The 16,753-nt window shown below is 42.3% G+C and overlaps 2 protein-coding genes across 3 annotated transcripts in view; one reads left to right on the top strand and one right to left on the bottom strand.

The window, feature by feature from the left end:
- Window positions 1-13,329, top strand: part of SHISAL2A (shisa like 2A) — a 46,963-nt gene extending 33,634 nt beyond the window's left edge. The window contains exons 3-4 of one of the 2 annotated variants that reach the window (XR_012511276.1): window positions 12,784-13,085; window positions 13,208-13,329. Coding sequence is in view for 1 of the 2 variants with exons in the window: in XM_074376480.1 (XP_074232581.1) it covers window positions 12,784-12,821 (38 nt within the window). In the remaining variant the exon portion in view is untranslated. Of the gene's footprint in view, window positions 1-12,783 lie in introns of both variants that reach the window. The other variant, XM_074376480.1, reaches the window with a different exon arrangement.
- Window positions 5,597-16,256, bottom strand: COA7 (cytochrome c oxidase assembly factor 7). Its single transcript, XM_074376477.1, has 3 exons — window positions 16,071-16,256; window positions 13,323-13,463; window positions 5,597-6,872 (listed from the first exon to the last, which is right to left on the bottom strand). Exons 1-3 carry the CDS (start codon window positions 16,174-16,176, stop codon window positions 6,424-6,426), a joined length of 696 nt encoding a protein of 231 aa, XP_074232578.1. The 5' UTR covers window positions 16,177-16,256; the 3' UTR covers window positions 5,597-6,423.
- Window positions 16,257-16,753: the final 497 nt, after the last annotated feature.

Below are 16,753 nucleotides of genomic sequence, written 5' to 3'. Positions count from 1 at the left end.
GGCTATGTGTGAACTCTGTATTTTCCACTCAGTTCTGCTGTGAACCTGAAACTGCTCTAAAAAAAAATAAAGTCTATTAATACATACATACATACATACATACATACACACACACACACACACACACACACACACACACACACACACACTTAGAACTGTGGTGAAAAAAAAGCTTCCTGAGATACAGGGTTGTTGAGAGGATAAGAGCATCTGGAACAAAGTAGATGCTCAATAAGTGACCACTGTTCAGACTGTGAGCTCCTAAACGACAGGAACCTGTCAGATTCAGCTGTGTCTCCAGCACCCAACTTGGGGCCTAGCCAAGAGGAGAGGAGACTCTCAGTGTTGGCTGAATGAATAATACAGAGGGGCTGAATGGAAATGCCTCATGGGGCACACTCCCACCCCGACCTCCCAATCCTCACACAGCATCAGTCATCACTGCCTCAGCCCTAACAGGTGAGCATCTACCCTCGGCTTGCACATTTCTGTGACAGAAGTTCACCTCCTCCCACATCTTCCTATTCTGTCAGATAAAAAGTTCTTCCTTCTATTCAGATCTCTGTGAACTGAAGCCTGCCTCCTCGCAGCTTCCATCCACTGGGCCTAGCTTTGTTCTCTAGCGCTGTACAGAACAAGCCTCATTCCACTTCCAGAAGAGAGTCCCTCAGCGACTTACTGCACAGTTAGGAAGTGCCAGGTACTGACCTAAGCACCTTACTTCATCTCATTTAACCCTTTAACCACACATTAGCCCTTAAAAGTAAACAGTATCCCTACTTCAGAGATAAGGAAAATGGGGCTCATAGAGGTAACATAACACATTTGTATGTGGCAGATAAATCATTCAAATCCAGATTTTTCTCCAAAACACTACCTTTTCTTTGGGGAGGGTGGATAATTAGATTTATTTATTTATTTTTGGAGGTGGTACTGGGGACTGAACCCAGGACCTTGTGTGTGCTACACATGGGCTCTACCACTTGAACTATACCCTCCCCCCATCAAAACACTACCTTTTCAATGCTCAGTGGCTCCACTGGAACATAGGATTTACACCGAGTCCCTTCCCTTCCCTTTCCTTCAATAAATTTATTTAGTACTTTATCTATAAGGTCCTGAGCTAGGCCCTGGGAACAAAGGTGAGTCGGACCTAATCCACGTGCTTGACACACTTACAGTCCGTCCCAAACCACGTGAAAAGAACTAGAGTGAGAAGCACAAGGACTGTCAGAGCGCCGCAGACCTTGGGGGTCCAGGAGGACTTTCTGGAGGATGTGACATCTGGGCTGAGTGTTGAAGGACCAGAGGAGCTGCCCAGGCTTGCGCCAAGCAGGGCAAGAAAGCAGGACATTTTGGTGGGACTACGGTGCAAACGGCTGAGGCTATGGAGCCCAGCCTGAGAGGTCCTGGTGCCAAGGCGCTCAGACCACGTACCACCTGAGCAGGTCACCCACTCCAGTGCATGTAAGAATCTTCTGGAATCTGCTTATTTAAAATTCTGATTTTCTTTTAGTACATCTAGGTGGACCCAAGAATCTCTACTTTAAGTAGGTGCCCCAGTAGACTGAGGAGTAGGAGGTCACCACTGCTGTAAAGGACAGGAAATCTCTGAAGGATTTACAAGTGGACAGAATTCTTGGTCCCTGCCTTTGGAACCTCATACACTAATCAGTGAGACAAACAGGAAAACAAGTAATTATAATGATGAGCAAAGAACATTAACTCTCAGAATTTTAAAAAAGGTATTCTTAGTATTCCAGGCAAAAAAAAAAGTGACATACTTGGACTTGTGATTCTTTAGCCATGAGGATATCAATATTGGTTTGTTGGCATTAAGTTACTGAGCATGTACTTTAGGGTGCCAAGGTGGCCCTGCACTGGGTCCTTTTCCTTCACTGTTTCAAAAACCTTTTTTAAAAAGACATCTTCCTGAATAGAATCTAGGAAAGAGTACCGATCCATCATGTGTCAGCTTGGGTGCTTTTCTTGACAAGCAGTTTCAAAACCATTATAGCCCTGCACCTTACAGCGGTTCCTGGATGTGGGCTTGATTTGTCCTGGGGTGATTGGGAGGCTACGGTGCCACTCCGCCGTTCATCTCAGCAAGCTGCCACTGATGGCCTATCATGTGCCCAGGCTCAAGTCCCTGCTCTCCAGGGACTCAGAGTCTTGTGGGAAGTGGAGACCATAAACACACAAGTAACAGTGTGATCAGCACTGTCACGGGTGGAAATCTGAGGCACTAGTGGGCAGAGAAAGCCTCTATCCAGGCCAGGGTTTGAAGGGAATGCTCTCAGAACCTTAAAAGATGAAGGACATTCCAGACAGAGGAGCCAGCAAGACAAAAAGCACAGCAGTAAAAAACAGCCTGGGTGTTTCTGTTGTTACTTTTGCAACAAAAGTCTGTTAGGAACAAGGTGGGGCTAAATACAGAGGGACTGTATCACGGGGGTGGGGAGACTTGTATGTTGGGGAAAGAATTTTGGCCTTTCCCCTTTAGACAGTGGGGAGGCCTGATTTATAAACTGTAATACCATCACCATTCCTCAGGCCTGAGGAGGGGCACCAGCTGGGAATAGTTTCCACTCTGGGCCCCCAGCAGGTGCAAGCCTTCTCAGTGACTCTCTCTCCACTGGGGCAGCAGAGAGGGGATGGGGCAGGAGGCAGGCCCCCCGCCCAAGCCTCCTGCAGCTGCTTTATGCCCTGGATACCCCTAGAGAGCTGAGGCCCATCAGCTCCTGGATATTAAAAGAATGGCAGCAAAGAAAGCTTGTTTTAAAAGGTAGACTCCCTCACAGCTAACACTGCCACTTGAAGAGAAAACAATTATCTAATGTAAAATCTGATCCCATAAAGTCTTTTTTAAGAAAGTTATTGTTCTATCATAAGAGCTGTTATTTAACCCTCCTAACAACCTAGAAGAAGACATCATTATCTCCATGTGAGAAGTGACAAAATTAAGACCCAGGTCAAGTAACTTGCCCAAGGTCACACAGCCAATAAAAGGTAAAAGTCCAGATCCGAACCCAGGTTAAGACCTTTACATCTAAGAACAGGAAGGAGTCTGGTGCACCTCCGCCCTAGTCCTAATGTACAATTCAAAATAAGAGAGATCTAAACTGCAAAATGAATGTCAGGGAGCCAAAGAAGTCTTGAGGGTTTTTTTTCCCCAATATGATTACTTGATACTTTTAAAAAACATAAAATTACGTTTCAAATTTATATTGTCTCCTTCTTTAAGACTCATGCTTAGTAATTCACGGACTAAGCCAGAGCTGCCCACGTCTGTAGGGTCTGAATGCTAGGCATCTTCCCTCTGCCATGCTGCCCCTCACAAAAGTTTTCAAGCAATTCATAAAACTTTGACAAATTAAAATTTTTCTAAATTAAAATTGTTTCTAAATTAAAGTGTTTTTAAAAGTATTTCTAAATTTAAAAAATTTTAGTAAACTGCTCAAAAAAGTTTTTGTCCCCATCTCAACTTTATAGGCTCCAAAATCAGTATGAATCAACCCCATGCTTGACTCCATCCTCCTCTCACTCCGACATGGCTCTTTAACCCATTTTCCACACTACGGTGATCTAATTTCCCAATGTGATCATTTCACTCTCCCACTTAAAACCTGTCAGTGACTCTGCATGACCCATAAGATAAACTCCAAATCTCTAGATCCACCATCCTTCCACTCCCTCTCTGGGACTCTTGCTTCCCTTTCTTTCTCACACCACTGAGCACTGCACTGTGAGATTTTAGTGAGAACACTGAGAACACAAACCACCAGTCAATTATGAGACTTCTTCCCCATTAGACCATCAGCCTAAGCTGGGAATGGAGGAAAAATGCTGGAAACAGTTGCTAATGATGACTCAAATGCCTGTTGCCCAGAAGACAGTAATGATATTGCTTGCTGTGACCAGAGTGTGAAAATTCATTTTCAAAACTTGCCTCAAAGGTTGCATAAAAGTGAGAAACTCAACCAAGCTGGCTCTTGTCAACCTATTCCCTCTCACAGCAGCTTGGGTATGAAATGACCTTGGAACCTGCTGGACTGTATAGTGTTATTCTCTGCACTTTAATAACCGTTGTGAAATGTAACATTTGACTCTGTTAATGCTCACTCCATTGTTCCCAGCCCCATCTCAGTATGAGATGAAGGCTAGCACCACAGGTCTCAGGCAGAAATTGGTCCATAAAAAAACAACCCAGCACATCTGCCACCAAAAATCAACTTAACCTAATTCTTCAAAATTACAAAACCCATTGTTCAACTGAAAAGATGTGATTCTTAAAAAATAGTGAAACAACACTACTGGGACAAAGAATGCTGGTAGGTGGTAAAGGATAGTGAGGGGTAACTTCTGCTATGTTCCAAATTGCATTTCATGAGAACATATTACCTTTATAATCAAAAACTTTAAATCCTGCACTTCAGAAACAAAAATGTTTAGTTTTTTTAATTGTGGTAAAATACACATAAAACTTACCAGCTTAACCATGTTAAAATATACAGTTCAGTGATGTTAAGTACAGCCACATTTTTGTTCAAGTTAATCTCCAGAACTTTTTCATCTCGTTAAATTTAAACGCTTTACTCATTAAACAACTACTCATTACCGCCTCCCCCCAGCCTGTGGCAACCATCATTCTACTTTCAGTCTAAGGGTTTAGGTATTTATGACGTTAGATACCTCATCTAAGTGGAATCATACAGTATTTGTCTTTTTGCAAGTGGTTTATTTCACTTCAAGTTTCATCCATTTTATAGGATGTGTCAGAATTTCCTTTCTTTCAAGGCCAGCTATCATTATATTGTATGTATGTACCACATTTTGTTTATCCATTCACCCATCTATAAACATTTGGGTTGCTTCCACCTTTTGGCTATTGTGAATGCTTCTACGAACACGGGTGTACAAATATTTCTTGGAGGCCCTCCTATCAATTCTTCTGGTTATGTACCCAGAAGTGAAATTGCTGGATCAGATGGTAATTGTTTAATTTTTTGAGGAAATACCATATTGTTTTCCATAGTGGCTGTACCATTTTACATTCCCACCAAAAGTGTACAAGCTTCCAATTTCTCCACATTCTCACCAACACATTATCTTTTTTTTCTTTTTTTGATAATATCCATCCTGATGCGTGTGAAGTAATTATTTCATGTGGTTTTGATTTGTGTTTCCGTAATTATTAGTGATGCTGAGAATTTCTTCATATGCTTGTTGGTCTATACTGTTTATTTTAAACACAACAAAAGCTACTTTACATTTAAACAATAAACTCACTTTTTAAAGTTCTTCTCTGCTCTTGGGAAAGTCTCCCTCCTCTATCAACTTGAAAATCTGTGCTTACAAGTACCTTCATCCACACAGCACACCTTCCTTCTAGGACAGCTGCAAAACTGGAAGCCCAAAAACAATTAAGTGGTGACAGAAGTAACGATCCTGTTATCAACAGGAAAATGACAAGCTCGCCCCCTAGTGACAAGTTAAGAAGATAACAGAAAAAGCAAACTTAAGAAAAGGCCCAACCACCACAAAGAACATAATCTCTACCCTACCCAGGATCTGGAGAGAACACTAACAACATAAATCATTAATCAATCAACATATTTTATTCACAGGGACAGTTAAAAAGGCTCAGTTTTTGAGGGACAAAATGTGTCATAAACCACTTGCTTACAATTCCCTAGTTGAAATTACCTTGGGAAAAATCTGCTTCCTCAGAGTGGGAAGCAGTGCCAGGTGAATGGACTGAGGATGTTGATTTTCAGCATGTGAATGTCTCCACTACAGGAAGGCTCACCTGTCATTCTCTTTAGCAACCCTGAAGCATAACCACCTTTAACTTCCACGTCACATGTAACTCCCAATCTCTGAATTTATTGGAAGATCTGACTCTAAAGGCAAAAAGGAAGCCCATATCAATGATTACATAAGTCAGAGGGTGGCAGTCATGACTATTTAACTGCTCTTAGCTACTGAAACCCTCTATTATGTAAACCAAGATAACCTTTTCAAGCCCTCCCAACCAAAACGATGATGATGATCATGTCTGATTCCTTCAGGCCCTGGGGCTGCTAATTTTTCAACTTCCTCCTCATTGTCTCTCCTCCCCACCCCCATAGTCTCCATGGCTCACTGGTATGCTGTTTTTCAGAGCTGCAAGAAATCTGACAACCAAAATCCCATAAATGTGGATGTCTTCACAGAATAGACCAGATAAAGGAATACTGACTGAAATAAACATTTCAGACTACATCCCAGTAGGTAACACTCTGGGGCAACGAGTCTATGTAACCAGAGTTACCGATATTAAGTCCCAAGTCTTCCTGCTCCAGCAGGCTGACCTCCAAGGGCTGCATTAGAAATAGGAGGTGCCAGCCTCAAGCTGCCTGTTGCACAGGAGGGCAGGCCACACTACCCAAATGTTAAAGGCTGGACATTTTTCTGCTGTTCTTTGTGCAGCTGCCGGGCCCGATTTTTCAGCTCCTCAGCCTTGGCTTCGTCCTTATCAACACCATCCCCCAGCTTGTACATGCGGCTGGCGTTGGCACATGCCCAGACATGGCCCAGGTCGCAGGCTTTCAGTGAGTATTTACATGCCAGGCCCATGTCCTTGGGGAAGCCGGGGGCGCCCTGCAGGAACATGGCACTGAGGTTGAAGCAGCTAGGGGCATAGCTGCCATCGCAGGCCCTTGTGTAGTAGTCCCTGGCCCTCTCCAGATCGGGCTGGCCATCCTCGTTGACCTGTCCATCGTGTGCTAGGAGACCAACATTATGGCAGGCCTCCACAGACTTCTTTCCGGGCTTCTCACATGCCATCAGAAAGCAGCTGGAGGCAGCTTTCAGGTCCTGGGTCAGCCCACCTGGGAGGAAGGGAAAAAAAAGTCAACCCAAGCCAGGGCAGAACTTGAATGTCTCAGGCCAAAGTTAGGAAACAATTCCTAAATAAAGTTGATACACTTTGAGTTAAGGCAGCATGAAAGGAAGGTGGCCTGGTAGTGTGCAGACCCTCCAGCTTTTTTTAGCCTCAGGATCTTTTGTTCAAATGGGATGGGGTACAAGGAAGCCCTAACAGGTAAAAGGGGTGAAAGGATGATAATATCCACCTCTGGGAGTTACAGCAAGATCACAGCATCTTACAAGCACTTCATTAAATGCTCATTAATTTAAATATATACTGAATGTATACTGTTTGCCAATTACTGTGCTAGGTTCTGAGGAACAAACAGTACCGTTCCTGCCCTTGTAAATCTTATGGTCTAATGAGTGACATTACACAACCACACAAATAAATGCATCAAGTGTGACACGCATATGGAGAAAAAGCACAGGATGCTACAAGAATGTATCACGGCTCTGAACTAAACAAGGAGGTGAGGTCAAGGAAAGTTTCCTCAAAGAAGTGACATCTGAGCTGTGATATAATGAAAAAAAGAAAAAGAAATAATGGAGTGAGAGGGGGAAAAAAGGAGGAAAAGAAAACTGCTCCAGGCAGCAGGAGTAGAATACAAAGAGAAAAGGAGCCCAAGTGCTAGAAATCAGAAATCACTAAGGAAGGGAGGCTGGAGAGGCGGACAGGGTCTGACGGGTCTCATTAAGGATCTTCTACTTAATCCTTAGGAGCAATGGGAAACCGCTAACGGGTCATTCTAAGCAGAGGTAATGACAGAGCTCACTTTTTTCTTTAGGTTTGTTTTTTTCTCCTCAGTGGAACATCTCAAACTCTCACTCTCAAAATCCCCCATTCTCAAAAATAGAAACATTTTAGCTATTTCAGCATTAGCTTTTAAAGAAATCACTCCAAATACACCACCTAGAAATAACCATCATTATCATTAAAAGAACACCATTCCAGTCATCTTTGTAGCATGTGTTCAGATTAAATGTTGGCTGGCTGAATGGATAGCCAGACAGAAGTATAGCTGACCCTTGAACAATGTTGTGATTAGGGACGCCCACCCTCTACACAGTCAAAAATCCAAGAATAACAGAGCCAGTCCTCCCTAAACTCGGTTCCTCCACATCCGCAGATTCAACCAACAGAAGATCGTGTAGTATTACCATTGTGATTGTTACTGAAAAAAAATCTATGTGTAAGTGGACCTGCATAGTTTAAATATCCACGGTGTTCAAGGGTGAACTGTACTTTGCAAAACTTGATTACACATGCTATTTTTTTTAATTGAAGTATAGTCAGTTTACAATGCTGTGTCAACTGCTGTACAGCACAATGTTTCAGTCGTAGATGTACATACATATATTCCTTTTCATATTCTTTTTCATTATAGGTTACTACAAGATATTGAATATAGTTCTCTGTGCTATATAGTAGAAACTTGTTTTTTATATATAGTAGTTAATATCTACAAATCTTGAACTCCCAATTTATTTCTCTTCCCACCATCTTCTTCCCCTGGTAACCTTAAGTTTGTTTTCTATGTCTATGAGTCTTGTTTCTCTTTTGTAAATAAGTTCATTTGTGTCATTTTTTAGGTTCCACACATAAGTAATATCATATGGTATTTTTCTTTCTCTTTCTGGCTTACTTCACTTAGTCTGACAATATCCAGGTCCATCTATGTTGCTGCAAATGGCATTATTTTATTTTTTATGGCTGAGTAGTATTCCAGTGTGTGTGTGTGTGTGTGTGTGTGTGTGTGTGTACCGCAACTTCTTTATCCAGTCATCTTGTTGATGACATTTAGCTTGTTTCCATGTTCTGACTATTGTATATAGTTCTGCTACGAACACTGGGGTGCATGTATCTTTTTGAATTAGAGTTCCCTCCAGGTACATGCCCAGGAGTGGGATTGCTGGATCACAAGGTAAGTCTACTTTTAGTTTTTTGAGGAATCTCCATACTGATTTCCACAATGGCTGCACCAAACTACATTCCCACCAGCAGTGCAGGAGGGTTCCTTTTTCTCCACACCCTCTCCAGCATTTATCATTTGTGGACTATTTTAATGATGACCATTCTGACTGGTGTGAGGTGACACCTCATTGTAATTTTGATTTGCATTTCTCTGATAATTAGCGATACTGAGCATTTTTTCATTCGTATGCTATTTGTAAATAAAAAATGTAACTGATTTTACTTGAATTTATCATTAAGAAAACCAAACTGAAGTGAAACTGAAGAAATTGCTAAACTTCAAATGAATATTGCTTCAACAGAGAAATGTCCTAAATGAGTCCCTAGAGTTATAAAGAGATTATCAAAAATTAAAAGGCTAGAGTCACTGCTTGTATGTATTTAACCAAATTTCAGACACTATTTATTCACAACTACAGAAGATAAGGAGGCTGTTACCTCACACTTCCTCCCACCTCTCTTCCCCTGCCTTTGACTTTTTGTCAGATGTTATTTCAACTTAGGGAGACACACAGCACAGTGGTTAATGAAGCCTGGGCTCTACAGCCAGAAAACCCAGGCTCCAGTCGTGGCTCCATTGCTTGTCAGCAGCATGACCACAGACAAATTACTTAACTTGCGGGGAGGTGGGGGTGTGATTAGAGGTTTGGGAGGGGGTGTTGGGTATTATTTTAATGGAGGTACTGGGGATTGAACCCTGGACCTTGTGCATGCTAAGCACACATTCTACCACTGAGCTTATTACTTAAACTCCACAACCCTTAGTTTTCCCCATCTGTGAAATAAGGATTATAGTATCTAACTCACATGCCAGAAGCTTACAAGTGTTATTACAAAGAGCTCGGTATATAAGTGCTTAGTAAATGCCATAGTGTTTTTATGCCATAAATGTTTATATATTTACATTCTATTCAGTAACCGTAACTAGCCCAATATGTATTCTAAATGGATTCTGCTCAACAGTCTTTTCGTAAGAGTTTCTCCATTCCTGAATTATTTTTCTTGATTTACCTCTTCACTGGTTATCAGATAGATTTTTCTAGGAAAACTGGTAAATTGTATATCCCTGAGTTCTTTCAGTTTTGAGAATGTATTCCTGACACCTTTCCATTTAAACAGTACAGAGTTAGGGCTTGCTTTTATATCCAGCCTGTTAATCTATGCCTTTTACTGGAGTATTTACTTACATTGAATGCAATTATTGATATAGCTGGGTTTAAGTCTACAATCTTATTTGTTTCCCATTTGTCCCAAGTGTTTTTGGTTCTTTCTTTTCCCTTCTTACAATTATTTTGAATTGTATACTTCTAATAGTCCATTTCATTCTCATCATTGGTTTTTTAGTAATACTTCATCACCGGCTTATCTAGTGATTATAATATGTATCCTGAACTTAGTACAATCTACCAAGAATATTACACCACTTCACATATAATGTAAGAACCGTATAACAGTATACTTTCATTTACCACATTTCAATCCTTTGTACTATTGCTATTACTTCTAAGTATACTACCTTTTTGTTTTAATTCTATATAGTATAAGCCCCATAACACACTACTGTTTTTGCTTCAGTCTTTTAAAGTCATTAAGAAATAAGGAAAAATATTTATGTCTTAAATTTATGTGTATATTCTAGGGCACTTTATTCTTTTGTATGGATCCTAGGTTCCATCTGTTACCATTTTCCTTCAACCCAAACTATTTAATTTTTCTTATAGTTACAAGAAACAACTCATTCACTCAGCTTTTATCAGAAAATGAATTGATTTCATCTTCATTTTTAAAAATATTTTTACTAAAGTAAAATTCAAGTTTGACAGTTCTTTCCTTCAGCATTTAAAAGATGTTGTTCTTTGTCTTCTGGCTTGTGTTGCCTCAGATAAGAAGTCAGTGGTTACTCTCGCCACTGCTCCCCTCAATGTGTCTTCTCTGACTGCTTTTAAGATTTTCTCTTTACCTTTCACTTTCAGCAAAATGGTAATAGTGTGTCTAGGTGCGGTTATCATTACTTATCTGCTTGGGTTCACTGAGCCTCATGGACCTGTGGAGTAATATTTTTCATCAAATTTGGAGATTTTGTACTATTATTTCTTCAAATATTTTTTTCTGCCCCAATCTCTTCTATTTCTGGATAGATTAAGGGATACTGAAACCCATAGGTTGAGGCTTTGTTCTTTTCTCTCAGTGCTTCACTTTAGATAACATCTACAAACCTGTCTTCAAGTTCACTGATCTTTCAAATTCACTAATTATTTTCTTCTAAAGTACCTAATTTGCTGTTAAGCCTGTTCAGTGAAATTTTCATTTCAAATATGTTTCTCAATTGCAGGATCTCATTTGGTTCTTTTTAATACTTTCAATTTCTCTGATGAGATTTCTCATCTGTTCACTGTGTCCATCTTTTATTTAAACCTTTAACATATTATTCACACTTGTTTAAAAATATTTGACCATTAATTCCAACATCCCTGTCACACCTGAGTCTATTTTTATTGACAGCTTTTTTTCTGTTTTGTAATTTCGTATTTTATGCTGAACATTGTACATAATACTTTGTTCAGTCTGAATTTTGTTGTACTCATTTACAGACTGCTATATTCTTGTTTCTCTTCAGATCGCATAAATCTCTTGCGTTTTACTAAAAACTGTTGAGTTTAATTCTGGCAGATAGCTAAGTTACTGGTGAATCAGCCTGATCCTTTTCAGGATTGTTTTTAAGTTTTGGAACCTTTCCGGAGTCTCAGGTGAATGTCTGTGGTATTTAATGAGGTCTCTCCACTCTGGCTGATGGAATTCAAACCATTCCCAAAACGCTGTGAAATCTCTGGAAACTCTTCTCAGTTCACAGCTCCCTAGTAGCTTTTCACTGCAAGGTCTCTCAGAATTCCCTGCTATGTATGTGCTGTTTAACATTGGGCCAAAGACGTAAATAAGAGCACCCCGTGTGGATATCTGGAGCTCCTTCTCTGCATAATTCCTTCTCTGGTAACTTGTCTGGCAAACTCCAGCAGCCTTATCAGTTCAGCAAGATTATCATACTTTACTTGCCTTCCACCAATCTGTGCCTAATCTGGAAACTACCTCTAGGCAGAAAGACAAAGCAATCATGGATAGGGCTCATCTTTTGGGTTTCCCTTTTCTCTGGGATCGTAGTACTACACTGTTTTCCAATGTCTTGAAAACATTGTACAACAGGTGCTTTCTATATTTTATTGAATCCATGGTTTATATCCTTAAAAGTTCATTTTAATTGCTTTATGGAAAGAAGATTGGGGACCTGCATTAATCTCTTAAATATAATGAAGCAGGAGAGGAAGGCAACCTGGGTTAAGTGTGGCAGCAGGAAACGGAGAGACACAACAGATTTGAGACATATTCTGGAGATAAACTGGCCATGAGCTACCAGGTAGAGAGAGATACCACTTGCTAAACTGGAAGACAACAAGGGTATAATAATTTGGGGAAAAAAACAGTTAAGAGTGGTAGAGCTTGTGCTTAGCATGCACAAGGTCCTGGGTTCAATTCCCAGTACTGCCACTAACAAAACAAACAAAAGACATCCATTTCATCAAACTTTCACTGAACGGCCTTCTAACTAGGCTTCACTGGGCACTAGGAACAAGGGATGAATGAATCATATCCTCAGGCAGCTCAAGATTTAGTGAGCAAAAAAAAAAAGCTGCCTGTCTAAGGTTATACTCCTTATTCGTGGTGGTTTTAAAATATGCCCACAAATTCCTGATATTCCTTCCTTCAAGAGATGGAACTTAAGTTCTCTCCAATTAATGTAAGCTAAATTTACTGGCTCACTTCTAATAAATAGAAATGAAACGCATGTGACTTCCTGGTGTAGGTTATTAAAGACACTGTGGATTCTATCTTGCTCTCTCTTTCAGACCACTCACTCTGGAGGAAGCCAGATGCCATGTTATGAGGACACACAAGTACCCAGGGAGAGAGCCATGTCACAAGGAACTGAGGACTCCTGCTAACAGCTGACAAGGAACAGAAGCCTTCACTGACAGCCATGCGAGCAAGCCAGCTTAGAAGTGGAAACTCCAGCTCCAGCCAAGCCTTCAAAGGACTACAGCCCTGGCTCCCTGGCTAATGTCTAGACTGCAACTCACTGAGAGACCCTGAGGCACACAGCTCAGCTACTTCCAAATTCCAGGCCCACAGAAACTACAGGAAATGATAGGTTTGTTGGGATAATTTGTTAAATAGATAACTTAAAAACTACTCACTACCAACTGCAATTGGGACATGAAGAGAAAAGACAGATGGAAAGGAATTAATTATTGGCCCCTTTCTCTCTGCCAGGCACATGCTGAGGCTTTTACCTATATTCTGTGAAGTGGACTCAGCATGAGGCTCAGGATGTGATGCCAGCACCACCATCAACCATGAGGACCGAAGAAAGTAGGCCCCTCCTTACCTTTTCCAGTCACATAATAGGCCCCCAGTTTATAGCAGCTATCACTGTGTTTGTTCTCTTCACAGTTGAACTTCAGCACCTTGGCAGCCTCATCAAAATTCTTCTGGATCCCTTCCAGATAGTCTACCAGCCGATAGCAACCTGGGAGGAAAAGGCACAAGCTGTTCTTCATGTCTGGGGCAAGCGGGGGTGGGAGGAGTCCAGGTGTGCCTTTTACTTAGGACCAGCCTCTCTCCTCCTGAGGCACGGCAAGGTGACCTCACCACAAAGAATGCAGGTGGTGTACAGCCACTCCTACAAATGGCATTGTCCACCCTAAGTCTGGGACCGAGCAATGTACACACTGGGGAGACCTTGGCCTCTGCACTGGCTTCACTATTCCCCAGCCCTTCTGGTGGAGCCCTTCTGCTCCTTGTCATCCAGGCCCAAAGACATACTTACTTCCACGATAGAAACTTTGCTAACTTTGAGAACTTCTCAGGAATTTCAGCAGTAAAACACTGAAAATCAACAGGGCTCATGGGTTAGTAGCAAGAAAGGGGTGCTTTGACAACTATGCCTTAATCCTTGGCCAGGCTGGTAACATGAGCCCAAAAGAAAGCCCAAAGAAACAGTCAAAATGGCAGCTACCAAAGGAGTTGGAAATAGACTCGGCCTCCTTGGCAGTCTCTAGTCCCAGCAAGCCTCTCCTTAATATCTCTCCTCTCTGTCCCTTTTCTTCATCCACAGTAACACCCATCTCGCATTCATTTTCATTCAACTAATATTTGAGCATCTATTTGCATCAATGTATCAGACTCTGTTTTAGTTGCTGGGAATACAGTCACTTCCCCTCCTAAAAATTACATTCTAGAGGAGGAAACACAATAAACAAGTAAATAGGTGAACAAGATGCATTCAAACAGTAATAATATCATGACAAATAAAGCAGGATGATAAGACAGTTTGTTGTGCACGTTGGGGGGATGGTTAACATAGATTGGGTGATCAGGGGGCCTCTCAGGACTGATATCCGAGCTGAGACATGAATAACAAGAATGAACTAGCCATTTGAAGACAATGAAACGGGGAGGAGGCAGAAAGTCCCGGGCACAAGGAACAGTAAATTTTAAAAAAAATCCAAAGGGAAGGAATAACCTTGGCACAAATAAGGTATAACGTGGCTGGATCCAGGAGGAAAGGGGCAGGAAATGAGGAGGATAAGGCAGGGACCAAATCACAGGGCCTTGGAGAAGATAGGAGGGAATTAGGATTTTATATCAAGTCAATGGTCAGTGGTTACTGGAGGACTTTTAAGAAGGGAAGTGACATGATTCAATCTATATTTTTAAAAGGTTACTTTAGTGTATATGTTTGTGTATGTCTGGATGAATATGGTGGAAGTTAAGTGTGAGGGGACATGCTCCAGCACTGATAACAACAAATGTGTTATTTTTATTATTTAAAAATCTAATAAACATTTAATGTAACAAAATTAAAATTAAAATACTAGTCTGTAAGTAAAGAACAGATTTTTAAGGGAGTGAAGGTGTAAATGGAGAGTCATATTAGAAGGCTATGTCAGTAGTCCATTGAGAAATGATTTTTGAAGAAGTAGCTATAGTAACTACAGCCTCCTCTCAGGCTCTTTCTAAAGTGCCCACCTTTCCCCACTGCACTGGTCGGTGTATCTCTAGAGTCCGAAAATATGCAGGGCTCTCCACAGCTTACAGGATACAGTCCTACTACAGCCTTACCCTAGCATTCCAGGTCTGACACATTTCGGCCCAGAGCCCCTCTTATTCCTGAAGACATTTTCACTTCAACCTTCCAAATACAGCATCATCTTCTCTCCCTCGGCTCCATTTACTCAACACTATTGTCTATTCCTCCTGACCTCTTCCAGAAGTTTCCCCCAGCCATCCTGCTCTCAGTGACTCCAACTCCTGTGAATTCTCTCTACACTTAAGACGTGGACCAGCCCTCGAAGAATAACTCTAGGTTCTGTTTAAGCCATCCTACTGCAGAGCAAATCTGTATAGTCTGGTCAGCTTCAAGCTAGACTGCAAGTTATTAGAAGGCAAGGCCACTGCCTCTTTTTTTTCTTCTTTATAAAAATAAAGTAGGAAGACGAAAACTACCCAAAGGTACTGGCTGTTTTGGGCGGTCTCTTCTGGACATCATCCACCCACACTGAAGTCAACCCAATGTTCCCAGAACACAAGGGCACACTCATGCCTCAGAGCCTTTTTACTAGCCGGTACCTCTGCCTGGCATGGCTCTCCCTTCCCTTCAATACTTCGTTCAAATGCCACTTTCTCAATGATTCTCCTTGGTCACTCCATTTTAAATCGCCCTCCTGATACCCTTCAGTCAATTCTTTTTCCCATTGCATCTACTAATTTCTAACACACTATTTCATCTCTTTTCCTTATGTTTATTGCCCAATTCCCCCCACTAGAATGTAAGCCCCATGAGGACAGGACATTTTACCAGTTCTCTGATGTAGGCCCAGTGCCTCTACCCCAAATGCCCAAACGCTTCTCTTCCTTCCCGCCGGGCCTCCAGGCGCTGCCCCCGCAGAGCATGACCCCGCTGCGAGCCCCTCGTGGAACCCAACACGCCCCTCCCAAACATACACAAGGCCGCCGGAGTCCCACAGACCCCTGACACCTTCCAGATCCTCTCTGAGGCCGCTCACGTGCCCGTCCAGCCCCCGCCCCTCCCCCGTCCCCCCACGTGTCCCCAGGCCGTGCCGCCGGCGCTCACCGTTCGGGTCCTTCTCGCGGTAGCACTGGTAGTTGCACTCCACCTCCATGTTCTCCAGAAAGGACTTCACCTGCTCCTCGTCCTGAAAGTCCACCACGCCCGCCATGGCTCCTGCTCGCCCAGCCAAAATCACCCCGCCGCTCTGCCGGCGGCCGCGCCGCACGCGATCACGTGAGCCGGCGGGGGCGGGGCCTGGGAGGGGCGTGCCGCCGAGGTCAGCCCACACCCGCGCGTTCCGAAGGCGGGGCGCCGAGAACGTGGGCTTCGTGGCTGTTCCCGGGTTGTCTGTCTTTGGCCGTCCCGTCTTTTCCTTTGGTCAGATCATTCCTAAAACTGGTAGCAGTCTTGCTGCAGCGCTTTATTTGTGCCAACCTTGTGGCCTTAATGACTCTCTGCCTACAGTCATTTATTTCTCATCTATTCATTCCAGTTCGATAATCTCTAAGCGCCTACCGCGTGCCTCATTAAGTGCTTGGTCCTGGTGACCAAGCTGGGCTCAGCTAGAAAGTATGGTCTCAAAGAGCTTGCAGTTTAGGAGGAAGGCATTTGTTTATTCATTCAACAAGTATTTTGAGCACCTACTATTTGCCAGGTGTAGCTGAACAAACCAATATTCATAAGTCTCTACAAGTGCAATGAAAAGTCTGGTTCATCTCTATTTTTCTCCCAGACCCACGCCCTTC

Source organism: Camelus bactrianus, chromosome 13 (assembly GCF_048773025.1).
Source record: "Camelus bactrianus isolate YW-2024 breed Bactrian camel chromosome 13, ASM4877302v1, whole genome shotgun sequence".
NCBI classification, from domain to species: Eukaryota; Metazoa; Chordata; class Mammalia; order Artiodactyla; family Camelidae; genus Camelus; species Camelus bactrianus.
This window is presented reverse-complemented; position numbering and strand designations above follow the sequence as displayed.

What these genes read in the sequence shown, in the direction of transcription:
- COA7 (XM_074376477.1), bottom strand. Translation starts at nt 16,176, where the DNA reads ATGGCGGGCGTGGTGGACTTTCAGGACGAGGAGCAGGTGAAGTCCTTT. An exon ending in CCGCGAGAAGGACCCGAACG is followed by an intron (nt 13,464 to 16,070) that starts GTGAGCGCCGGC and finishes TTTTCCTCCCAG; the next exon opens with GTTGCTATCGGCTGGTAGAC. An exon ending in CTATTATGTGACTGGAAAAG is followed by an intron (nt 6,873 to 13,322) that starts GTAAGGAGGGGC and finishes CCTTCCTCCCAG; the next exon opens with GTGGGCTGACCCAGGACCTG.